General features: G+C 38.4%; 2 protein-coding genes across 3 annotated transcripts in view; one reads left to right on the top strand and one right to left on the bottom strand.

Annotated features, from left to right (window-relative positions):
• cog5 (component of oligomeric golgi complex 5) overlaps nt 1-23592 on the top strand; it is a 56897-nt gene extending 33305 nt beyond the window's left edge. The window contains exons 10-22 of one of the 2 annotated variants that reach the window (XM_044107552.1): nt 280-357; nt 5891-5972; nt 11698-11902; nt 13177-13338; nt 14882-14981; nt 15580-15690; nt 19958-20020; nt 20651-20754; nt 21398-21635; nt 21825-21901; nt 22515-22641; nt 22721-22800; nt 23316-23592. In XM_044107552.1, coding sequence (XP_043963487.1) covers nt 280-357; nt 5891-5972; nt 11698-11902; nt 13177-13338; nt 14882-14981; nt 15580-15690; nt 19958-20020; nt 20651-20754; nt 21398-21635; nt 21825-21901; nt 22515-22641; nt 22721-22800; nt 23316-23442 — 1554 coding nt within the window. In that variant the 3' untranslated portion in view covers nt 23443-23592. Of the gene's footprint in view, nt 1-279; nt 358-5887; nt 5973-11697; nt 11903-13176; nt 13339-14881; nt 14982-15579; nt 15691-19957; nt 20021-20650; nt 20755-21397; nt 21636-21824; nt 21902-22514; nt 22642-22720; nt 22801-23315 lie in introns of both variants that reach the window. The other variant, XM_044107551.1, reaches the window with a different exon arrangement.
• On the bottom strand, nt 23590-26422 carry ndufa5 (NADH:ubiquinone oxidoreductase subunit A5). The gene is made up of 5 exons (XM_044107555.1): nt 26328-26422; nt 25459-25503; nt 25275-25391; nt 25131-25196; nt 23590-23762 (listed from the first exon to the last, which is right to left on the bottom strand). Exons 1-5 carry the CDS (start codon nt 26346-26348, stop codon nt 23661-23663), a joined length of 351 nt encoding a protein of 116 aa, XP_043963490.1. The 5' UTR covers nt 26349-26422; the 3' UTR covers nt 23590-23660.
• Nucleotides 26423-27113: the final 691 nt, after the last annotated feature.

Genomic DNA, 27113 nt, shown 5'->3' with positions numbered 1-27113 from the left:
GTAACAGAAAAAATATGTAAAATTAAGCAAGACTTATCTTATAGGGAACTTTGAATGCAAAAATATTTATCAAAAAAAATATTTCTATTTGTCCAGTTATGTTTATATATGGGTCTGCAGATGATCATAAATTAAGAGCCATTTGAGAACCAAAAGAAATGGCTCTTTTTTAGGAGCCAAGCCACAAAAGCCGGCTCTCTGAAAAGAGCTGAAATTCCCATCAGTATTCAGTATCAACATAATTTGTGTCATGACTGACGTATGTTAAAAATCCTACAGGTGCAGCACCTACAGAAAGTACTAATGAAGAAAAGAGACCCTGTCAGCCATGTGTGCTTTATTGATGAGATCATCAAGGTAAGTGGGCTTAAGTGTTTTGCTTATGGTTTCAATCTATGTGTCTGCTTAATGTTTGGACCTTAAGGGAATATCAGTTCAGCTCAGCTTATTAAACGTCTCCAATTCACAGCAGATGTGATCTCATAGTTCTTTAACCCCTTAACCCTCACCCCCTAAATCACCAAAAATGCCTGAAAAGGTCTACCCAAATTAAATCAGCTGCTATTCTTGAACAATTTGGAGTACATGCAAAAGCTTGGTCTCTTTATGAAGATGACGAACTAAATTTTCTATTTTTGCAGTCAAAAATACTTTAACTGCAAGTAGTTTGTTGCTATTACGTTTGTAACACAAAAGAAATTGAAAAATTTTGCTCCACCCAGATTTTTCATTTTTATTTCTTGTAAATACACATTGAGTGTTGAATGTATGGACTGGGAAATACAATAAATCTGTAGAATAAAGTATTCTGCTTGTGGATTTCAAGACTGATCAAAATAGCACAAAAAGAAATGTCATTTTGGACATGTTTATTTTTGAGGAGGTACAAAAATGAACATTGCACACTTTGGAGTCCAAATGGTGACTCCAAAGTGTGCCATTTGGAGTCTCCATTTAGCGTCTCCAAATGGCACACTTGGACAACATCTGATATACAAACTTCAAATGACTGCCACTCCTCAGTTTCAACATACAGTCATCAATGAGGCTCTAATGAAAGATAATGACCAGAGGAACCCTCTGATAGACACATTATTACAGACAGTGGAAATTACTTATAAATCTATAAACAAAATAGCATATTTTGGGGGTTAGCATTCAGTCAGACCTCCTCCCCCTTCTTGCAATACGCTGTCCGTCCGTCCACCCCCATTGGAAGTCCATCTGTCTTCCAATTGCCAATTTTTCTTTTTGGTAAACAAAAATCTAAATCACTCTGATGTTACACGGTTACACTACAAATATCTGCATTGCTATAACAATTTTTTATTTATTTTTAAGGAATAATTACTGCCTTAAAATCTTTGGATAACAGTTGTGATCAGATGGTCTATCAAGCTTAACCCTATTAATATCAAGTCAGTATAACAAGTTTCAGCTAAAACAGTTATGCACACCAACCTGGCCCTTTGGGAAAATATTAGCACAACTTAACTCCTAACATCGTCTGTATTGTTGGAATTTATATTTTTACTATTTTGTCAATGAATGCATCACTAAATTCAAAAATGTCATTAAATGAAGGTACTTTTCCAGTTCAGTGACAAACTCACTCCACTTTGTGAAAGTAATATGCTGAGCAAGCGAGTAGGAGAGATGGCAGCAGTTGCTCAGGAGGTAGAAGTTCATCATGTCACTGGTGGGTTCCCAGTTCTCAACACAGCTCTGTCTGTATCAGTTATTTTGTCCTTTGGCAAGATGCTCTACATCCCTGGCCTGCTGGTGGTGGTCAGAGGGCCTGGTGGTGTCAATTGTATGGCAACCTCACTTCTGTCAGACTGCCCCAGATCAGCTGTTGCTACTGTGCAGCTAACCAGCATCAGCATGTGAATAACTGTATGAATGGAAGAATGACAGATTGGTAGCGTAAAGCTCTTTGGAGTAACGCCTCATGTGACAATGTAAAGAAATTCATAATAGATTAGAAACAATATCACTGACAATCTGTAAAGGGTTACAATTTCTAAGGCTTTGGGAATCCATAGAACCACAATGAGAATCGTTATCCACCCATGGAACAGTGAGAACATTCTCACGAGTGATCGGCCTACCAACATTTCTCCAAGTAATTGATCATTTATACTGCAGTTTACAGAAGAAGCAGAGTTAGAATTCCTTATAATGTCAATATGCACAAAAAAGCACAACAAAATTGTAAAAACAGCAACTCTCAAAGAAACACAGAAAACTGGGATGTGAAGAATAAATAAAACAATAAAGATGAGATTTTAGATGGATTTGCTGTGTTCAGAGCAACAACAGTTCTTGGGTAGAAACTGTTTTTAATCTGTTTGTCCTTGACTTTATTGGCCTGAAACGCCTCCCTGAGGGCAGGAGTTTGTAGAGGTGATGGCTAGGGTGTGAGGGGTCCTTGATGATGCTCCAGGCTCTCTGGAGGCAGCAGGTCCTGTGCATCTTCTCCAGAAATGAAAGAGGGCAGCCAATCAGTCTCTGGGTGGTGTGTCTGACCCTCTGGAGCCGCGTCCTCTCTGCCGCAGTGCAGCTGGAGAACCACAGTGAGATGCTGTGACTCAACACCAACTCCACAGAGCAGGGATAGAAGGACACCAAGAGCTCAGTTCTCTGAGAATCCTCAGGAAGTACGGTCTGCTTCTGGACTGAAGTGGAGTTAGCCTTTCCGGTCAGGCCTTCACTGATCTAGGTGCCAAGGAACCTGAAATTTGGCGCCATCTCCACCCTCTTCCGATTTATAATGATATGCTGAATGTCTGGTTTACACCTCCTACTGTCGACAGTTGTTCCATCTCCATTCTGTATGCGGTCTAATCTCCTCCAGAGATGTGCCTTACCACCATGGTATCATGAGCAAACTTTATGATGGTATTGTTTGGGTTCTACAGTCATGGGTGTAGACAGTGTAGTGTTGGGGGCTTAGCATACAACCTCGTGGGGCTTACCACACACTCAGTGCTGAGGACAAGTGGGATCCTACTTTCACCCTCTGTCAGGAAGTCCATGATCCAGCAGCAGATGTTGTGGACTCATGTCTCCCAGTTTTCAGAACATCTAAACTTCTGCAGATCTTATTTGGCTCAGCTAAGGTGAAAGTTCATGATTCAACAACAGCCTCTTTCCCTTAAGGAAAAAAACCTTAAGGGCACCTTTAAAAGGCATATATGCTGGAAAACCCTCCAATGGTGTTCAATTACAACAATTATGCAAAACAAATTTGCCAAAAATTCCTTCACAGTGATGGAATGCACTGTGTACCAGTTATCACAAACTTGAGGGCATTTATTGCTGGCTAGGGAGGGACAACCAGTCTGATCTAATCAGGTAATGTTTGTCTGATTTTCACAAGTAGTTGTTTGATGATCTGAAAAAGAAGAACTGACAGAATTTATGAGAGATATACTTATTGCAGTCACTGAAAATAATAGAATAAAATATCCAGCAGAAGTCAGATCAACCATCTGTCTTGATCATACTGAGGAGAGAGAATGGCTCAATGACAGAAGCTTATGCACAAATACTTGGTTATTACTGTAGTAATGTCTTCATTATACAGTCCATACTTACCAAAAAGTCTAAATATAAGTTGATTTTTTTTATTTTTAGATAAAAATCACAAAAGAGAAACTACAAAATAAATCTATTTGACTGTGTCATTTATCTCACAAAATTACAAACCAAACAAAACATGTTGCAAAAAAACGTCCCTTCCATCAGTGCACCAACAAAGGAACAATAAAAGTTTTGAGGTTACAAAAATAATGTTTTAATATGCTGAACATGAACTGTTGATTATGAAAGAATGATAGTTGTAAAGAAAAGGAGAGAAATGTCACCTTTTTCAGTTACAGTTCTAATAGTTTCAGTAGTAACCATTGCAGTCTCTTTGTGGTCATCATCAGCGTTTCCCTTTTCCCTTTCTACAAAATCAGACTGGGAGACTGTTACCATGGCAACAAAGCTCTCACCAATTACCCATAGATGGAGGTGTGATTTGAGACCTAATGACATGTGTAAATGCAAGGCTCCCCAGCAGTACAGCTGCACCACCATTTCCCCTGTCCTTTACATGAGCCTGTGTGTTTTTTTCCACTAAGGTGTAAACATGTCGGCTCACAGCAGCTTGCAGAAATTGTTCAACAGTATTTATTGCAACCATGTTTTGATCCCTTGCCTGAAACTCAGAATCCAGGTGTCAAATCCAGAATGAGCTGCAAATGAGCTGCAGCTCCCACCCTCTTTTATTGTTCAGAAAACACTGAAGGAGTCCGCGTCTCATTCTTGTTTTCTACTGAGTCTTTTAAGTCTCCAGCTGAGAAGCTGGAGAAGATTGTCTTGGAAAAATTTCCTAAAAATCCTGGCTAATGAGCTGGATAACGTTACAGATCACATTTGATTGACAACATATAAGAAACATCTAATGATTAATCAAAAAATTATTCATAGTTTAATATATTTGTTAAAAAAAATTATTCATAGTTTAATATATTTGTTAATTAAGACATGTTTGAATTATTTATATATATATATACAGTATGTATGTATATATATATATATATATATATATATATATATATATATATATATATATATATATATATATATATATATATATATTGCCTATGTGAGAGAGTCTCTCTCTCTTGGAATGAATTCAGACCCGAAGGAGAAACTCTTCACACAACAATAAATGATCACTGAAACTCTTATTTCTAATCAAGTCTGAGAATTTATAGCCCAACTATACAGCTGAATTATTATTGAATAATTTCTTACTTTAACTACTGGTGTGCATATATACCAGGCTACTTATATGCCATAGTTGAATATTAAAATTAGAGTCAAATCAGATTAATAAAGAAACTATGACAAAGTGAAATGGAGTATTGAAAAACAACTTCTAAACTACCTAACTAATTAAACAAAAACATAAAGAAAAAATCCGGTTTACAGAATCATAAATGCACCACAACAGTCTTACAGGACAGAGTATCCCCTCTAAGACCCAAACAAAAAGGGGAGGAGGTTAAGTCAGTGTCCAGACTCAGACTGGCCCACCGTCTTTCAACAATAGGTCATAAAACTCTGCATGTTGAGGGCTAACGCAACACGCACAAAGAAAATGTGATCTTAGGCTTTGTACCACTGCAAAGTAGATATGAATTAGGAAATCAAAAAAGGAAGAGAAGTGGGAACAAGAGGGAAAAAATGGAACAGTCTCACTCTGAGCTGATCTCTCTCCAGGCAGCAGACGTAAACAGCTGGAGTTTCTTAGCAGAACCTCTGGTACTTTGGGTTGACTAAACCAAGGAAAGTACCTTTCTTGTTGAGGAATGGAGAGCTTGCCACAGCAGGCTCACGCAGGCAGCCGCATCAAGAGACTTTGACGTTTCCATGGGAACGCAGAAACATGATGTACGCAGACTGCTGCCTAGAAGTTCTCCAGTGAACACTTTGAAGGTTTTGAAATAAATCGTCTTCCTGGGCAGCAGGATAGAAGAAAAAGGTTCAGAGCTCTTGTGTCTTTGAGGTTGACTCCAACAAGACTTTGGGATTGAGGTCTTGCTTCTGTAGTGGGGATCAGTTCTTATCTGAACAGCAATGAGTTTTATTGCAGGGGGAGTGTTGGCAGTGATGGCTCCAGTACAAGGAATGCTTAGGAATTAAATCTGATCAGTTTGTGAGTAAAAATGGATCACAACACAGGTCTCAGGCTATTCGCTGCATGTCTTCCCTCTCTCTCTCCTCCCTATTTTCTGTTCAATTACAGCACAAGAAAGGCCACTAGGATTTAAAAACTCTTGAAAAGAAAAAAAAGAGGAGATATCAGGGTCTCACTTATTTTGTCTGATAGCAGGATGGTCAGCCAGATATCCTCTACACCTTCTGGACAGATGTAACCACTACACTCAGTGAGGACTTTCATCGAGCAACTGAAGGTATGACTGGTCTGTTTTCTCAGAACTTTTACATATATTGTCTCACTGCTGGATTTCTACCCACGGTCTTGAACTACACTAACAAGAGTAGAGTTAATGTTAACTGATCTGTAAGCTGTTTTTTTGTGTGGTCATCACATAATGTTGATTATAATATAGTGCAATTTTATCTAAGCTGGATTGTGTAACCATGCCAACGTGCTTGTTCAGTTATCTTATAGAAGGTAGAAGCAGGTGTCGTATGCTTTTCATCTTTTCTCATTTCCTGTCTGATGATCCAGAAGTATGCTGATCTGTGTTCTCGTTTTTAATATGTGATTTTGATTTAAGATGTTTACGTGAAGTCAGACCAGTACAGAATTAAATTTTTAGTTTGTTATTTGTCATCTTTGAACTTATTCACTCTCCAGACCTCTATAAGAGGGCTAGTAACCCTCAAATATCCTCCAAAAACTGGATGATTATGATATTCATAATGATAATGTTTTGTCATTATGAACATTATTATGTTAACTTTGACTTGTTTAGTCTGTTTTAAATGATTGGTCATTTAAATTGTACTCTTTAATTGTAGATCCAGTCAGCAAGATGCAGACAAAAATAACAAATGTTTCAGTTCTCTACACAGATCTCTCTTTTACACTTATGGGCCCAGCATGGTTGAGCCAAAACCAAAATAGTTTTTTTTTGTTTTTTTGTTTTGTTTTTCAAAATGTTTCCCTAACATTTTGTTCTCAGCCTCATGTCGTTCACTCCTCCTTGTCAGAACCCCCTGGCAAACTTTTCACCCCGTCTGCATTCAAAACTATTGTGTGATTGGTCTGAATTTCAGGAATGTTTTATTTTCTCCTCCAAGCTTGTAAACTCATGGTTGTCGTTCCTCTCTACCATGATCAATGGGTTTGCTGTACTGTTGTAAACCACAAATGACATCTTACTGCAGTGGGATGGGATTTTACAGGAGCGTGTGTCTTGTTTACCTGGAATGGTGTTTACAAAATCCTCCACTGTTTGGCTGTGCTCTGATCATGCAGGGCCATTAAATATTGTCCTGGAATATCTGGGCGCAGCCACAATGTCCGATACAGTCTCTCTCTTTCTGTGAATGTCTTTGAAAATTAAAAGAAAAAAAAATAAACAAAGCTAATAATAAGATTAACAACCTAATCTACACAACCTACAGTTTAACAAATTGTGTACTGAAGAACTGACCATGATTTGTAAAGCTCAGATATGCAAAACAGCTCATTAGGTGTGGCTGATCTAAAATCAGGCTGCACAACAGAACAACAGTTACCAGCAGTCAGCACTGATCACTTTGTTGATCATTGAAAATGATTTGATCAGGACTCTTAATTGATATGAAATAAACATAAATTTAAAGCCTTGCTGCATGTAAACCTCACAACCAAGAGTAAATGTTAATGTGATGGTTTTGGTCACAAATATTAGCTAAATATGTGAGTGATCATTTTATATTGCAACAGATGAATGAAGTTTACATGTTGACTAGATTTTGCATCATTTCCTCCTCCATAAAGGCCCACTTAAACCAGCTGTGGTTGACTTAACTTTATTGGTGACAGTTTATTAAACCTAGAGGACATACATGCACAGCAGAGTCACTGATGCAGTTCTGTGTCAACAGGATAGAAATTAAGCAAATAAAGATGTAGTATTTTGTAAAATCACATTTTTTAACTTTGCATTATGTCATAATGTTGTTCCCTCATCAAAAACACACCTGGAATGTTGCTTGGATTCCTTCATTCACAGAGCAGTTTCCACAACTCCCCCACTTGTCTCCTTCAGACTAGCGCCAGCAGCAAATAGCAAACAGCTGGAGGAACTGAATATCTGCTGATCTTATTATTAAAGATATGCCATCTCAATGTTGTGAGATGGCAAGAAAAATGACATTGCAATGTCATTTTTATTATGACATTGCAATTATGACAGTTACAATATCATAATAAAAAACATGACATTGCAACTGAAAGCATAAAAGTCGCAATTTAAAGTAAAATTTTGTGAACTCATCTGATTTAGAGGCAGTTTAGAGTCTATTTAATTAAACATGAAAACATTGTGCTGAGACAGTCTGCAGTCTGCATTACTTCAGAGCAACAATGTAGCTTCTGTGATTGAATAAATGCATCCGTTGCTCAGTTATTTTAGCAGCAATGTGGCTTGAACACCATGTTTGTAAAATTATTGTTACTGTTTGTATCTGCTTCCCTAAACATGTGGATGTTAATATGATGGTGCCTGAGTTAACCTTCATAATTATTCTTTCATTGTAGTCATCACTTAAACTGAATGAATTCTCCCATCAGAAAAGTACAATAATATATGTTTGAATATTTGTAAGACCAGGACTAAGAAGAAGACTTAATTATTGCAACAACAGCATTCATTCTTTATCGCTCACATTATGACAGTTACAATATCATAATCACATGACATTGCACAGAGTTGTCTGATTACAGAGCATAAAGTGAGAATATTTAAAGTTTTTGGCTGAACTTGTTCATCTGACTTGGGCAGTTTAGAGTCTATTTAATTAAACATGAAAACATTGTGCTGAGACAGTCTGCAGTCTGCATTACTTCAGAGCAACAATGTAGCTTCTGTGATTGAATAAATGCATTGTTGCTAGTTATTTTTGTTGAACACCATGTTTGTTTTATTGTTACTGTTTGTATCTGCTTCCCTAAACATGTGGATGTTAATATGATGGTGCCTGAGTTAACCTTCATAATTATTCTTTCATTGTAGTCATCACTTAAACTGAATGAATTCTCCCATCAGAAAAGTACAATAATAAGTATCTTTTTTTAAATCACTGAAATATAAAGTGCAGGTAGTGGATAATTGAGTGTATGTTTGAATATTTGTAAGACCAGGACTAAGAAGAAGACTTAATTATTGCAACAACAGCATTCATTCTTTATCGCTCACATTCACACTCACTCTCTCCCGGATCACATGGAGGCGTTCAGCACAGAGTTGTCTGATTACAGAGAATCCCAAAGTGAGAATAGGAGAGGCGGTTTTGGCTGCTTGCTTTGTACTTGGCTTCAGTCTAACTTTGTTAAAACTTGTTGGATCTCATAGGCTGTCTGAAAATATTCTTAGGCAGAAAAAAGGGAAAAAAAGTGTATTGTATTTAATTAACATGGAACTTGTGTAGATATTTTTGTTGTAACAGTTTGTTTTTCATAATCAAAAGTAGCAACAGATTACCGGCAATCAACATCATGATGCGTTGAGAGTCTGTATACCAAAGGGGCCCATAGTTGCCACAAACTGGTCAGGCATATCAGGTGTGATCAGAGTATAGCAGATAATGAACTAAATTGATCTGGTTGAATCAAAGAGAATATAATAGATGAAGATTAATTTCATGACAAAATCTTTGGTTCTTTCTTTTGTGGAACCATTTTCTCTGCTTGTGCATTGCATACCTAGTTACATCCACTTATTGATTAGAACTGTTCAGTTCACTTAAATTAATTTGTGAAAATCTGCTCAATCCCTCAAGCTTTACAAGAAAAATAGGACAAACTCATGTCCAGCTATAAGTACTGTAAGATATTCTGGTTTAATCTGAATCTACATGTAATTCCCCAGGTGATTAACAGAAAATCTAGGACTCTAGTAGCACAACATCTGTTTTTTTTTTTTTTGAGAGAGAGTAGAGAGAGAGAGAGAGAGAAGTAAATTAGAGAGAGAGAGAGAGTGCTTATATTAGTAGAGAGAGAGAGAGAGTTGTGCAAATCACTGAGAGACAGAGAGAGAGAGAACCAGAGAAAATTTCTCCTTCCTATTCACAATCCATCCCTGAGAGAGAGAGAGAGTCTAGAGAGAGAGAGAGAAAGTTGAGAGAGAGAGACAAAATATTATTTAGAGAGAGAGAGAGAGAGAGAGAGAGTCTGTCATTTGTTTTGCTCAGAAAACAGAGAGAGAGAGAGATTATTAGAGAGAGAGAGAGAGAGAGAGAGAGAGAGAGAGAGAGAGAGAGAGAGAGAGAGAGAGAGAGAGAGAGAGAGAGAGAGAGAGACAGAGGCAATTGAGATTTCTTAGAGAGAGAGAGAGAGAGAGAGAGAGAGAGAGAGAGAGAGAGAGAGAGAGAGAGACCAAGGACTAGCAGCTTTTTATAACACTTAGCATCTTTATCAGAGTGACCATCCAAAGTGGGAAATAGCTGGGGTCCAAACACTCAGAAAAATGTCCATTTTTAAATGAAGTTTTGCTGTTATCTTTTCCATTATGTACACATTCTTCAATCTTTCTTTATCATGTGATGTAGTTAAAGATGCTCCTATTTTCTTCCTCACTAGACTCCAGACTCTGTATGTACAATTAATCCACTCATTTTCAATTTTTAAATCCTTCCAATTTTTTCCCTCCACAAATGGCATCGCTTCAAGAGGTACCAGTGGGCAAGCATTGTTCTCCAGACCGATCCAGTTGGTCTCCTCATCCTGTACAAGCCACTCGACCACAATGCGAAGTTGTGCTGCCCAGTAGTACAATTTCAAATTAGGCAGACCAAGGCCACCTTTTCTTCTTGGGCTTAACAATAATTTCTGTCTGATTCTTGGTTTCCTCCTTTGTCAAATAAAGTTATTAATAATTTTATCTAAAATTTTAAAAGTGGAGGCAGGTATCCAAATAGGAAGTGCCTGAAATCGATACATTAATCGTGGGAGTACATTCATTCTCACTGTTTCTATTCTGCCCAAAAAGGACAGAGGGAGAATCTCCCATCTAGTCAGGTCTGATTTTACTTGTGTGATTAATCTACTAAAATTTCCATTAAATAGTTGTGAGGTTTGTGGTGAAATTGTTACACCTAAATATTTGAATCCCCTCTTGGACCAATTGAAAGTGACCTCTTTATCTAAACCTGTCGGCCATTTTCCCACCAACATCAAAGCTTCTGACTTGGTTTCATTAACTTTATAGCCTGAGATTTCTCCAAAATCGTTTAAACTAGTCATAAGTCTAGGGATTGAGCTCAGAGGATCAGAAATATACAAAATAATGTCGTCCGCATATAATGATATTTTATGGGTGACTCCACCTGCTGTTCCTCCATGAATTTTAGGGTCTGTCCGTATTCTTTCTGCCAAGGGCTCAATGCTGATAGCAAATAGTAGAGGCGAAAGAGGACAACCCTGCCGAGTTCCAGAAAACCTCTTTACTTTCTTTATTTATTTATTTCTTTACAGTTAATTCTTATGTAGAAGAACAGAAGAACAATTATAATGTAGATTATGTGATTTTTTTAGCAAACAAGCTGAATGAATACATAGTTCCCACAAATCTGAACCAGACATGATCTGCACCATCTTAGTAGGCAAGCTCCAGTACAGCTCAATGCATAGCAGACCCATGGCTTCCAGACCAGTTACAAGAAAATATGTGGACAATCTTGGCCACATATTTTGTACGAGAGAAAGATACATGAACAAAGTCACTGACCCGTATGAGACGGAGAAGGAAAACGTGTCGAACGATACGGTCAAGCTGCCCCCGATCCCATCTCTGATTTAACTTATAACAAGATGTTTTTTCCCATGTTAATTTACCTGGCAATAGAACAAGATTGTTTTCATCAATAATAAGGAATTATTTACTTTAAAAAAGTCTCTAGTCTATACCTTGCTGAAAAGTTACTCTTACGCTTGTTTATCTACTTCCTTGTTTTCTTTTGCAGCCTCCTCTTTCCTCAAGCAAGCTTTTGAAGGAGAGTACCCGAAACTTCTGCGACTGTACAATGAGCTGTGGCGCCGTCTGCAGCACTACAGCACAAGCCTGCAGGGGGCTCTGACCAGCAGTGGGGGGTTGGACACGCCGCTGGACATCACTACCGCAGAAATAGAGAGCCAGGACCTGTTCACACATGGAAAACAGGACTACAAGTGAGTTCATTCAAATTAACCAACTGAACCAGATAAAGCCACTTTAGTCTGGAATGAAGCTGGGTGGCAAAGCATTTTTCAGAGTATTAGTGTCTCACTGTTTGATGCTAACACTCTCTAATACCAAAATGATGAGTTGTACAGCAACAGTAAAAACACACTGTCCCTGTTTAATAGCAACGGCCTCCTCCGTCGTTTCTGCAGATTGGTAGAATTGTCTGCTCTATTTTTAAAAAAACATTATTTTCAATAAAGAGAAGCAGGCTGCTATGTAACTTCCATGTACCTACAAAAATGTACATTCACTCTCAGGCATTCACCTATTCCACTTTGAGGTTTTAATGGTGTTATTGTTGTTTTATGTATTCCTGCAATCCTGAACAAATAAAGAATTTATAGTGGCTGTGGATGATATGCTACTTTCTCTTGATGAACTTTTTTATTATCTAAGAGGAAACAGTGCTGCTCCCTCTCTATTCATTTTCTATGGAGTTTGTGCAGCGAGGTGATGATTTCTTGCCCTCATCCAGCCAAGCAAACAGCGTACTTCATGCATTACGCCGAACACAAAAAAGTTTGAAATTGTTCAACTTTTCCAGGTTGGAAAATCCTCCATCCACCCACCCGCCTGCTCCCTGTATGTTGAGCCCTTCCTAAAGAAATGAGAGGGGAGGCGTAGCTTGATGCACCACAGTGAAACTTTCTGTCATTCTCTTGGTTGAAAGAGAGAGAGACACGACAAAAACAAACAAGGGATTATTTTCCCCTCCTTTTATTATTGAGCCCATTTTGATTTATAGTGTGAATAATTGAGTTATTGTTTATCACGACAGGCCCACTAATACACCCACATGACCTTACAGACGCTGGCCTTTGATTTTTCTCTGGACATCAGTCTGAACAGTCATTTCTTCCTTGTCCCAAAGGTCACAAAGCCATTGATTTCCAAAAGTGTGGACTCATCAGACTACAGGACACTATTCCACTTTGTATCAGTCCATCTCAGATGAGCTTAAGCCCAGAGAAGCGTTTGGTGTTAAAGGGTTTTCACTTTGTATGGTAGAGTTTTAACTTGCACTTGTAGAGGTAGCATCAAACTATGTTCACTGACCATGGTTTGATGAGGCAATATCTGTTACAGAATGATGCTGGTTTTTACTGCATTGCCGCCTGAGAGATTGAATGTCTGTGACATTATTTGATCCGGTGTGTGTGTGTGTGTGTGTGTGTGTGTGTGTGTGTGTGTGTGCGTGTGTGTGTGTGCATTTATGCAGTCCAGAAAAGGCCCTGAAGGACTCTCTGCAGCCGTATGAGGCAGCATACCTCTCCAAGTCCCTGTCCCGTCTGTTTGATCCCATCAACCTGGTGTTCCCCATGGGGGGGCGTAACCCACCCTCCAATGATGAGCTGGAAAGCATCATAAAAACCATCAGCAGGTGAGTTCACTACATGCCAGCTGATTGTCTTATAGCACACATGTACTAGAAGTTTCAATGTGTCACATGTGTGAAAAAAAATCTAACTTTATTTTTTATTTTAAATATAATTGAAAGAAGAACGTTCTAAATTAACTGACAGCTTGAAATTTCTCAATCAGAAAATTGTTTTTGCAAGTTTTTAGACGGTTTTTACAGTTTAGTTTTCTGTGGCTACTGCAGGTCTGAACCCCACCAACACAAATTCTGCTCTTTGACAAGATCAATCCAAATTATTATCACAGTGAGATAATGAATGAATGAGATGCGAAATTTCTATCACAAACCTCACACCTCATGTTAGCACGGTAGCAGAGGGGTAATAATGTGGGCTTGTTTATTCCTTAAGTTCACCATGAAATTCTTTTTTGCATTTTTTTTCTAAAATGCAAAAATAAATGAAAGATAAATTTACTAACCTTTGTATTCCACTAGATGTTCCATGTAACTCTTGAGTGCCTTCGGATGACTTTTGTTCTAAATTGATATGCCATTAAACAAACAGAATTTGTTTTTGTCACAAAAACACAAATATCCAAAAGAATCAGAGTTTCTGAGAGAGGAAAACTTCTGTTAGAAGGTGTGATTCTGTTCCATAAAAGTGACTTTTCTCCCAGCAGGTCCAGTAAAAGTCTTGATTGAATAAACATGTTGTAACTTTTGTTGTCACTATTAAAGTTAGTGGGTGGCAGAGCTAATTTAAATTTTCCTAACTTTCCTGAACTTTTGTTAACATTTACTGTTTCTTCTCTATCATTCTTAGTTGAAAATTCAGGTATATTTTTGTCACTTATTTTGTTCAAATGTAAAATAGCAGCACTCTCTCCTCTGTAATGTAAACGTCAAGGATATAATATTGATGCTCACGTTCTGACTAAAACCAGGAAGATAGAGCACATAACACCAGTTTTAAAGTCTCTCCACTGGCTCCCTGTAGCTCAAAGAATAGACTTTAAAATACTGTTGTTAGTTTATAAATCACTGAATGGTTTAGCACCACAATACATTAAAGATCTGCTGCTGTTGTATCAACCTTCCAGAACTCTCAGGTTCTGGTTCTGGTTCTGCTCTGCATCCCCAGAACCAGAACCAAACGAGGAGAATCAGCATTCAGCATCTATGCACCACAAATTTGGAACAAACTTCCAGGAAACTGTAAAACAGCTGAAACACTGACTTCCTTTAAATCTCAACTAAAACCTCCCTTGTTTAGAGTTTTATTTGAAACGTGATCAATTAGAAATTTATTGATGGAATTTGACTTGGTGTTGTGTTTTTGTTGTTGCATTGTGTTTTTGTGTTTGATTTGATGTAAAGCTCTTTGAAATGACTTGCTGCTGAAATGTGCTATACAAATAAAGTTTGATTTGATTTGATGTCAGAGATCAATATTATGAGCTCATACGAAATGTTGGGTTGTTTCCATAGAAATACGTTATATGTACGAGTCATTAATTAAAAGCTTCTACTAAGCTACATTTGACTGAGACTGTTTTATTTCCAGTGAGATGAATGTGGCATCAGTGGATCCAAACCTCTCTCTTGCTGTGGCCAAGAATGCTGCAAAAACCATCCAACTCTTCTGTGTGAAGTCTGAGCAGCTGGTATGTACAGCAGCCTGTTGGACCTCAAACACAGTCCAGTGTCTTATACCTTATCTCCACTCATGTATCCTTAGGGCTTGTTTAGTCCTTAAGTTCACCATGAAATTCTCTGCATGTTGAAAGACTCTAAAGTCAAGATAAGACTGTCTCTTGATGTGAACTTTTAGGTTACTACCATAACCCAAAATACAGCAGAACAGGAAAACGTCATTTCAGACCAGAACTGAAGATATGCTTGTGGAAATGAAGATCTGGAAACATTGGTGAACTGAAATAAAAAATCCCTTCACAACAGCAAGATTCTTAACATGGTCTCTTTTCTGTAGAAACCTAATGATTACTACAACCAAATTACCTGTAGTAGGTAATTTAGGCAGTCTATCTTTTTTTAGTTTCTGACAACTACAAAAAAATAGTTCTTTTGGGATATTTTATTTCTGCAATGGTACAGATCAAATATAGCTTGTTGCCCAATTGCTAGAGCAGAGGGAGAGATGTGGGGAATTATTTCTAACATTTGCTGATTATGTCTTCGGTCTGTAAGCTTAACTTTGCACTCTGTAACTAATTGAACCCTTTGTGTCCTTCCTGTCCACAGCTCTGTACTCAAGGAGATGCCAGTCAGGTGATTGGACCATTGACAGAGGGGCAAAGAAGAAATGTTACTGTGGTCAACTCTCTGTACCGCCTACAACAGGCTGTTGCTAAGGTAACAGAGGAGAATTTCCAATTAACTTACTGAATTACACCAACTGTTTGTGTTGGTAGTGTGGTAGTTTGACTTGCTGTTTCATGTGGTGTACAACAGCTGTAAGCTACTTTTACTGTGGAGTTGGAGAAGCCTGTAAGGTTGGTGAAAATAAATGCTGAAATCTTTGACAAGGGTGCATAAAAATCTAATTCTATTTCTAGAATTCTGCTAATGCAACCCATTAGCTCTGTGACTTTCATTGAGATTTTTTCTTTATTCAAACTTTCATTTCTGCCTCTCAGGATTTTTTTTTCTGTTTTCTTTGGACAAGCATTTCTTCTTGTTTTGGATGCTGTGCAAATGGACTGAGTTTTTTTTTTTTGCGCTTTCCTTACGATGGGTAACCATAGCAACAGGGTGGAATTACAACAGGGAGCAGCTGATTAATATTGCAAAAGCTGAAATAATAGCACAACTGAAGCCAGGAATCCCAGAGGAGTTGAAAAGGAGGCGTCATGGATGGAGAGAGAGAAGCAAGAAGTTCAAACAATCGTAATGTCTAGTTCAAACTTTTACTTTCTGCAATTTCAAACTAGCAGAAACTTAGCTTTTTTGATGCAGTTTTTTGGATGATTTGTGACTTTTTCTAATCTCACATCAATACCATCACCTGCATCTTTCTAACTTCCCGCTACGCATCTGCAAAAACTGCAGCAGGTTCTCAGCTGCCCTGCACTCACTCCAGGAACCACATCACCCCAGTTCTTCAAAATCTCTACTGGCTCCTGATTCAACACCTAATCCAATACCAAATATTCCTCATGCCTACAAAACACTCAATAAGCTCACTGCCTGATTTGATTTGATTTGACTGATTTATTCCAGACATGTCACAACCACTGTGTGGAACATATCCACAGTAACTCTAGTATGAATCTGTGCTCATACACACACAAAACTGAACATATATAAAAGAAACAAAAACCTTATAAAATACATTCATATCAATTGCTATATCTACTTTAATGGAATACACACAAGAATAAATCTGTAAAGTAAGACATGTCTCCACATCTATTCATACTTACATGTAGCTGTGGAAAAAACTTAATCAGGTTCTCTGATTTTACTGCTGTCTGAATAAAATGAACATTGTTCTGTCAATAGTTCCATGAACTAGATAAGATAAGCTTTATTTGTCAATGTCATCAACAAATTACAACCAGATTGAGACCGTGCTTGACTCAAGTTAAAGTGCAGGTTATATACACATACACAACACACAATATAAATATACATACATAAAAAGATGAAGAAACAACACAAAACAAGAAATAAATTGACATCAGAAGATGGTTGCAGCACCTGGAGGTGTCTCAGAGTAAACAGAATTTACATTTTTAACAGAGTGATGTCAAGAGCAGAAGTTCTTATGCCTTTGAATTTAGTGCCATGATTGTCATCGGGTAGAAACTGTTTTTAGGCGATTTGTCCTGGTTTTTATTGCTCTGTATCTCTTGCCTGATGGCAGCAGCTGGAAGAGACCATGGCCAGGGTGTGAAGAGTCATTTAAAATGTCCAGAACTTTCTTGCGGAGCCTGGAATTGTAAATCTGTTCCATGGTGGGGAGGGGGCAGCCTATGGTTCTCTCTGCTGTCCTGACATCCCTCTGGAGCGCCTTCTTGTCTGAGGATGTGCTGCTGCCATACCAGACACACAGACTGTACGTGAGCACACTCTCTATGGAGTATATACTATATAAGGCCTGCAGCAGGTCTGAGGGGAGACAGTTCTTCTTGAACTACTACTGACAAGTCTCTGAAATTCCTAAGTAAGAATTTAGCATTTAGTAATTATTTGTTTAGCATTTATTTGCAGAAAAATGATAAATGGTCAAAACAACAAAAAACACGTAGTGCTTTCAGGTGTGAAATAATGCAAAGAAAAGTTTATATTCGTTTTGAAACAATGATACTAATGTTTTAACTCAGGAAGAGTTCAGAAATTAATATTTGGTGATAACTATGAGGTTTTCAATGGGGTTCAGTGCAGTGGTCTCTAATTTCTTTCCAGAGCTGTATTTGTGTGTGTCTTTGTGTAGACACATGTTAGTCATGCAGCATGCTGGGTTTATTTATTTATTTTTTATTTTATTTTATAAGATAAAATGTCATCATGCATCATGCTGATGCATATGGTGTCATATGATTTGACATGACTGCACCATAACAAACGCTTTCAGGCAGAGAAAACTCCTCCCTAAAACTCAGACAACCAAATCACTTTCTGTGGCGCTTATCAAAAACCTCAATAGATGCAAAATGGAAGAGCTTCTAAAGCCACATAAATTAAATCTCCCCGTTTGTCTCTCTTTAACTAGCAGAGGGATGTGCAGTGTAGTAGATTTAGGTCGTCATGCAGGGCCAGTCCAAGGTTGTATGAGGCCTTGAGCAGAATTAGAACGTCATTACCACTAACAGCATTTCAACAAGGCATTAGAGAAATCTGGGGCAGGGGCCTAGTTCAATTGGCCACCCTTAAAAGCAGTCAGTGATAATTGTAGTTTACTAAGATGTATTTATGAACAAAGAGCTCAAAATCAGACTAAAACTCTTAGCATCAGACTGTAGCTATGGTAACCAAACATAACTACAATGTTCAAAAATTGTTCTTTGAACTTTTACAAAGTAAACTTGCCAGCTCCTTAAAATTTTACATTTAATTTAATATTGAATCAAAATAATAATCTGGTATTATCCCTGTGCTAAATTTTATAGTTGTAAATTCATATCTAACTACACACTAATACGTGTTTGTCTATAAACATGTTATAGTTCTGTATCTGTGGTTTGTGTAAAAATATTAGTGTTTATGGGGCCCTTTGAGGCCTGGGGGCCCTTAGACAGCTGCTTAGTCTGTTCACCATTGGACTAAGCAGCTCTAAATGTGATCAGCATTACATTGTGTTTTTAGGTCCACTAACTGATGACTTAATTTGGATTTAATCAAAGTGTAAATAATTGATATTTATTTTAATTGTATTTTTTTGATTTGTTGTTTTTAAAATTCTATAGTTGTATATATTATCAGTATTGTCAGCAATGTTCTCCAATAACATATTACCAAGTAATATTTTTCCATTTCCTGTCAACTTAACATCTTTGAATACAAAAACATGGTGGGCTGCATCAGAGCTACTGGATGTAGCAGGTTTTCTAAATACACCTGTAAAATAATACAGAAAATAATCTGGTATTATCCCTGTGCTAAATGTCCATCCATCCATTCATCCATCCATTTTCTGTTCACCCTTCGTCCCTAATGGGGTCAGGAGGGTTGCTGGTTCCTCTCCAGCTGCGTTCCGGGCGAGAGGCGGGTTCACCCTGGACAGGTCACCAGTCTGTCACAGGGCAACACAGAGACACACAACCATTCACACACACACTCACACCTAGGGAGAATTTAGAGAAACCAATTAACCTGACAGTCATGTTTTTGGACTGTGGGAGGAAGCCGGAGAACCCGGAGAGAACCCACCATGCACAGGGAGAACATGCAAACTCCATGCAGAAAGATCCCCGGCCGGGAATCGAACCCAGGACCTTCTTGCTGCAAGGCAACAGCTCTACTAATTGCGCCACTGTGCAGCCCAATGTGCTAAATGTTATAGTTGTAAATTCATATCCAACTACACACTAATACTTATTAGACACCACGCTGCTCTCTCACTAAACAGCACTTATCGGACCAGAACTACTTACCCATGTTCTGACTATTTGTACTGAAAAATAGCCATGTCTATTGGTCAGTGCTACCTTTAGAAAACATGACCAAAGGTCTTTCTCCTGATTGAGGTGGTTGACACCAAGCAATGGGATGACTCTTGTTTACAGTGTTTACAGGAGGCTTTAAATCATTTCTGCCCTCCTTCTTCCAGCCAATTATAATCTCAGAATCAAATGTCAGAGAACTTCAGGGTTTGCTCAAATATTAGCTTATGTGCTAATATAAATTAATAATATTCTATATTATTAAAATATAAATATATAAGCACATAATCTTCAATCTGACAGGCTTATCAGACTTGATAAAATATTTGAAAAGAGTTAATGTTATATTTATTTTGTTCGTTCAGGTAATTTAACCTCAAAATCATGTTTTTGACCTGCAGGCTTTGATGAGAAGCTTTAGCACCTTCTCATCAGAGTGACAGTCTTCCTGGTGAACATGTGCTGTTCTGGACTATTTTTGCCCTTGCTAACAGAAGTTTTTTTCTCATTTGCAGATTATTTCTGCTTTGGGAGCGAGTCCACCAGCTGCAGTAGATGCCCTCTTGTCTTCTTTGGAGGTATCAAACTTTTCTCATGATTCAACTATGAACTATGTGGTTTTCAATTCAGGTCAGATCAGTCTTTTTCTTTTTAAAATGTTACCTCAAAGAACTTTATGGCACACAGCTGGAAGGTAAGTTTCTTTTGGTTTAATTCAAAACAGTACTTAAGATCTTTAAATATAAATAAATGTGTTTATCTGAGGAAATCTAACAATTGGTACAGTCCAGCTTTGTTAAAGGTTTTCTTAGTGCTAGTAGTCTTTATTTATCAGCTTTACTGGAAGAAGGGCACAGAGAGAAGGGATTGTGGAGTGTAGTCTCTAATTTGTGTGCCTTTCTGCTTAGGACCAATTTTAATGAGTCAGAACGAGTCAGTCACTCCTCAATAATTTGTTGCTGAAGTGCTGCAGGTTCCTTGGAGATGTTTTAGCCTGAAAGTTTGTTTGCCTGCCTGCAAGTTTAAGGCAAGGAAATCAGGATGGGCTGGAGTTAATATCAGTGTTTTAAGTGGTTTTGAAACCATTTAAACACAAATATAACATAAATATAACATATAATATAATAACACAAACGTTTCTCTAACATACAGAGATACTGTTCCTCTGTCAATGTGGCTGTTTAACTGTTGACCTGATTTGACCTCAGGGAGTTCAGGCCCTGATGAGCAGCGCAGTGCAGCCTCTGCTGCAGTCTGTGAGCGACTCTATTGAGGCCATCATCATCACACTTCACCAAGAAGACTTCTCAGGGTGAGACATTTACTGTCTGTTTTGTTCCTCTGTGAAATAAGAAAGATGCTCTCAGTCACAGGCTGAGTGTGTTCTGACTGGATCTTTGAAACATGCCAAGCTTCTGCTGTTGCAGTTTGAAGTTGTTTTGTTTTTCATGCTGTATTGAAGTGAAAGTTTGTCTGGCCTCCACTTTTATCTAGAGGCACAAACTTCTATTTGAACCCAGTGAGGTGTTTGGGTTGAAATGAATATTTAGGAAATAGTTTTCCTAAGTTTGTAATAGGGTTATTTACAAAATCAAGTTTTGATGTTCACTGTTAACATTAAATGTACTCAACAGCAAGAGTATTAAAAGTTGACTTTTTTTTTTTTTTACTTTTGTCACCAACACACAATATCAGAAGAGAGACATTGTGATCCTTTCTGAATGACGCCTCAAAGAGAGACGATTAGATTAGCTCTCATTTCACATTCTGTTAACTCAAGAAAATAAAAGTGGTTTCACATCAATTTTTAGTTGGGAGAAGGAGAACTTGGAAAACTCAACATTTGTGCAGACTTCAGCTGCTCTGAGCAGCTTTATGCTAATATTAAATATTTTTGTTTGTTACATCATCTCCTCATCAATTGTGTCTGTGTGTGTTTTTTGTGTGTTTTCCAGGCCTCTGTCCAGCCCTGATAAGCCAGATGTTCCATGCTCCCTGTACATGAAGGAGCTGCAGGGTTTCATCTCCAGAGTAATGGCCGACTACTTCAAACATTTCCAGTGTGTGGATTTCGTCTATGACAACACGGAGTCCATCGCCCAGAGAGCCATTGAGCTGTTCCTTCGCCATGCTAGCCTGCTGCGCCCCCTGGGGGAAGGAGGCAAAATGAGGCTGGCTGCTGACTTTGCACAGGTAAGGATCTGCTGAAATGTGGGGCTTGGACAGTTCAGAGTCCAGTTCAGAGTCCAGTTCAGAGTCCAGTTCAGAGTCCAGTTCAGAGTCCAGTTCAGAGTCCAGTTCAGAGTCCAAGCCCTTCCAGACTGTGTTGTAATAGTGCTTATAGTGCATGCTGCATTATTAATGTGTGAATCTGTGTGTCAGATGGAGATGGCTGTAGCCCCTCTGTGCAGGAGAGTGTCCGATTTGGGGAAGCCGTACAGGATGTTGCGCTCTTTCAGGTCTGTGCCCTCCGACTGCAAATTACTCCCTTACTTGTATAACAAAGAACCAAAGTGGGTTATTTTAGTAATTAGTTGGTTCACATCCTGCTCTATTTTAACCATGTGTACCGAATGAAGTAAATGCCAGCCATGAAACCTGTGACTGAGCTTTTATGGAAACATAGCCTAGATGTTTGCTGAGTGGTTTCAGGACATTACAAATGAAAATCCTCCCAGCCACCGCGTGGCTGAGGGTCTGTCGCCTCAGGCTTTGACGCTGCCGTCACAAGTTTGAGTCCCCGCCGGGGGGGAGACCTTTGCAAGAAACCAAAAATCCTTAAAAAGAAAATCCTCCCATATTTGCAATTTAGGTCAGATGAGACCATTTGTTGGTCCTTTATTTGTATGCCCCCTTTTTATGAGCTGAAATGAAAAATAGACACTATTTGTGTGATCAATAAAAAGCTGAAGAGATGCTGCTCTGTTCCATCCAGCCATGTTTTTATCTCTTCTTGTAGTAGATGTACAAAAGAACAGTCAGACCTTTCAGCTTTTCATTAAGGTTTTCATTGCTGAAAGTTTTGGACACTGTGTGTGTGCAATAAGAAACGTTGTGTGTGTTGTGTTTCAGACCTCTGCTGTTTCAGACCAGTGAACTGATTGCCAGCAGTCCTGCAGTAGGTGACCTGATCCCCTACAGCACCGTGCTTCACTTTCTCTTCACCAGAGCCCCATCTGAGCTCAAATCACCTCATCAGGTCTATATAAATACAAACACACACACGCATACACACACATAGTTTGGGATGATACAGGACTTTGCTTGCCCCTCCACAGAGAGCAGAGTGGTCCATTGCACGTTATTCCCAGTGGCTGGATGATCACCCCTCTGAGAGAGACAGACTCGCCCTCATCAGGTCTGCTCCTCTCTTCTCTCACCATTCACCTTTTCAGTCTCAGTAGGATTGTATTTGTGGGCAGTGATGACCTCTAGTGGTCATCACTTGACTTTAACTAGCAATTTGTGGAGGTATAGGAGGCACTTCAGTCTCACATTCAGAGTTCCTCCTCACTCTGCAAAGGTCTGGATTTTAGAACTCTTTATTTTCTGTTTAAATGTTCCATTCATTCACTGCTTCAGTCCAAACTGGACTCGTTCTGGCAGTTTTCCAGAGGAACCAGAGGAACCTCCTCTGGTCAAATTCTCAACAAATTTCCAACAAATCCACCTTGTCTGATTTCCAACACTGACTGTGTCTGCACGCTGCCATGGTAACCCGCAACTGGACTAAAAACCCAGTCAGTCTCCCCATCCATAACAGCTTTACTCTAATAAAGTCCTTTCCCAGATTTACAGGTGCAGTCAGACAGGAACTCCTCTGCTAACATCAATTAGAAGACTGTGTGTGTGTGTGTGTGTCTGTCTCCACAGGGGGGCCCTGGAGGCCTACGTGCAGTTGGTGAGAGCTCGGCAGGGAAAAGAGTTTGCTTCCATCTATCCCATCATGTTGCAGCTGTTACAGAGGGCCACCAGTGCTGCTCAGGGGCCCAAAGCCTGAAGGATCCAGCAGTGGTGCTGCTGTCAGAAGCAGAATTTCTTACTGTCACTACATGTCATATACATTTTCTGGATCCTGTGCAGGAACAGGCGCTGATGTTTCCATGTACAACACTTTGAGTAAACTTTGAGAATAAAGGAACTAATGTTTCTTCTAGACTTTTCTTTATTAGAAGCAGAACTCACACACACAGCAACAGAATGACAGATGAACTCATTTCAGATGGGCCACTTCCACTGGTTGGGTGGAGCCTCCTCCACCAGTGGCTCCCATGGTTTCCAGTCAGCCATCTTCCTGGACAGACTCAGTTCACACTCCGCCTGCAACACAGAACACGATCCGTCAGCAGAGCAACAATCTTAGTTTGCTGTTGCATTAAAATCCACTGAATGTTGCATCCAGCTTTCAATGTTCAAAACAATGTTCCTCCTCCAAAGTTTCTAAGCTTATTCTGATTATCAGCTCATGTCTTTAGTCACTTCTAAATTATTCCACTTTTGTTCCTTGTGGACTAAAAACCTTTTAAATACTCCTTGTCATATAAAATACATCTGTATCTGTTATAGCTGTACCGATACACTATTGTCACGATACAATATATATATATATTGTATCACAATATTCAGCAAGCGGTACAATTCAATACATTTTCACAATTTTTAAAAAGATTTTAGAGGGACAGAGTAATTCAATTGAACTGATAGTGTAATAATTTTTTGTGTTATACATTTACTTTGATTAAGTAAATTAATTGATTGATTAAGTATTATATATTATGGAGAAAAGGAACCTTTTTTGTTTTATTCACTTATATAATGGAATTTCTCAATTTTGTTACATCATTTTTAATATAAATGTGCAAGTTGGAACACCAGGCATTTAATGTAGGATTTAATGTCTTGTACTCGCGGATGAAAAATCGATACTTTACAAGGAAAAAAGATTGATAAATATTGTAGAATTGATAACATTATACATCTCACACATGCTGGATTTAAAAAAAAAAAACAAGTAGAGCAAACAAAAAATGTCCAGAATTATAAACCCATTCAAAACATTTGGTTGATCAAACATTTCACTGATCATCTACTGCAGCAGATTCCAGTATCATCGGCTACTGGGTGGAGTTCCAGTATCATCGGCTACTGGGTGGAGTTCCAGTATCATCGGCTACTGGGTGGAGTTCCAGTATCATCGGCTACTGGGTGGAGTTCCAGTATCATCGGATACTGGGTGGAGTTCCAGTATCATCGGCTACTGGGTGGAGTTCCAGTATCATCGGCTACTGGGTGGAGTTCCAGTATCATCGGATACTGGGTGGAGTTCCAGTATCATCGGATACTGGGTGGAGTTCCAGTATCATCGGATACTGGGTGGAGTTCCAGTATCATCGGATACTGGGTGGAGTTCCAGTATCCACTTTTTTTCTGTTTCAATCACAAATGAGATCAAGAATGTTTGTTTTCACGTGGTCATACTTCCTGTACGCAGCATCCTGACCTTTCTAGACGAAAAGATTTGCTGTGTTGACCATTCCAACAGCTTTTCTGACTTTTTTTTCAAGTTTGAGTTTCAGTCCTGAATCTTTGACATCTTGAAACCAATATTTGGTTTGAACTTGCTCCTTGTTCAAGCCAACAGTCTGGAACAGCCAGCGTCTTTTGCTGTCAGTTACTCTTGTTTCCTACCTGGAAGATGACTTCTTCAATCTGTCCACCGTTTATTTTCTGCTCTAGCTTCACAACATCTGGCTCCTGTCAACAGAAAGCAAATCAAAGCTTCATCTTTAATTGAATAATCGCTGAGTGATATGGTGAACTGGGTCTGCTGACCGTTTTCACATGGTGAAAGCGCTCGTTAACCAGCTGCTCTGTGTACTTCCTGTATGCGGCGTCCTGTGGCATGGTCTGCAGCGATGCCAAGATCTTTGCATAAAGAATTCGTAGACGCTGAGAAAGAGGAAAATCTTTGAGTGAATAACTTCAGCTGAGAAATTCCAAACTGCACCCTGCTCACCTCATGAGGATTCTGGGAGACAGCGAGGCCAACGAGGCCGGTGGTCTGGAAGGGAACAGGAGAGATGCTGTAAGTTCAGGTTCTACAAACCCACAAACTCCCACTATCCAATCCCAATCAGGTAAGCTTCACTGAGCAGCGGTAAAAGAACTTTTATATAAGAGAACACATCTAAAAGGAACAACTCTTAAACTCTTACTCTTAAACAACTCTTCAGCAAGCTGAGCCCTGGATAATAGTCAAACTGTTATCCGGTTTGACTATTTTTGTCGAAGTACAATAATGGAAAGAGAAAGTGTAGAGTTTAGAAAGAACAGGGAAAAATGCAGGTGTATTAAAAATGCTAGAACTCAATTCAAACTGAAGTTGATTTGTTTTTGTTAGTTTGTTTTAATAATGTGGCCGCAAACGGTCACATTATCAGTTTCCCAGTTTTTCTCTATTAAACAGAAATGTAACAATTTATTGTTCGATTAAAGCTATCAGATAGATAGATAGATAGATAGATAGATAGATAGATAGATAGATAGATAGATAGATAGATAGATAGATAGATAGATAGATAGATAGATAGATAGATAGATAGATAGATAGATAGATAGATAGATAGATAGATAGATAGATAGATAGATAGATATTTTAATTAAGGTGAAGATAACCTATCAAACTGTAAGTAATGTTAGCATGGAGAAACTTCTTCTCAAGCTGACGGCTCGTTCGCACAGCTGTAGCCTGCTGCGGGCCGCCGCCGCCGCTGCTGCCGCTGCTGCTGCCACCATCATCAGACTCTGTTGCCTGACATTCTGCTGAGTTTCACCCGCCACTTTACATCCCTAACAAACTAAAAGGAACATGACCTCTACACGTACCTTTTTTAGTAACCCGGCCATCTTTCATTGCCAATGCAGTAGGACTTCCGGCAATCTTTTATGACGTCAGCGTCAGTCAACATATCATCTTCTCTGGTCTTTTTTTATAGGTTACCCAAAAATATAAAAAGTACACAGTAAGTGAATCTTACAAAAACTACATCTCATTCTACCTTTAAGACAATTTTTGGCTACGAAATTGTATTTGTATTTTGAAATACAATTTCAAAAACGAAACTATTTTGTAATAATAGTTATTTCACAGTTTGGCCATTTTTCAATATGCGTACTTGCGAAACGTCATGGACATTGGTTTTATTTTTATTAATTTATTTTATTTTATATCAACATGTTTATTAGTCATGAAAAACAATATTTCATTCTTCAGAAAGGAAAAATATCCATTTATTCAAGAATACTTAAAAATAAAATTATAAAAAGAAATAAAGTACTACTTGATTATTGCTGGAAAAAATTTATAATTAGCATGTCAGCCCAAAAATTATTTTCCATTTTTAACATTATTTCCCACAACTTTGTACAAATCGATTTTGAAATGAGTAAAATTTTGCCAGACTTGTGTCTGGCAAAATTTTACTCATTTCGTTGATACATAACGTTGATACAGAGTTTCTGTTTTTTGTCTTTTTATAACAGACCAAAAACAACAGCTGTCTACAAAGCAATTAAAAAGTTCTTAATGGTTGCGCAGAAAAGGAACAGAGGATCAGTGGTTTCAATATCGCGTTCACAAAATGTGCACGTTTTGTGAACGCGATAATGTGA

The sequence above is a fragment of the Gambusia affinis genome, linkage group LG23, assembly GCF_019740435.1.
Source record: "Gambusia affinis linkage group LG23, SWU_Gaff_1.0, whole genome shotgun sequence".
NCBI lineage: Eukaryota > Metazoa > Chordata > Actinopteri > Cyprinodontiformes > Poeciliidae > Gambusia > Gambusia affinis.
Note: the sequence above shows the minus strand (reverse complement) of the source record. Positions and strands in the feature narration are given on the sequence as shown.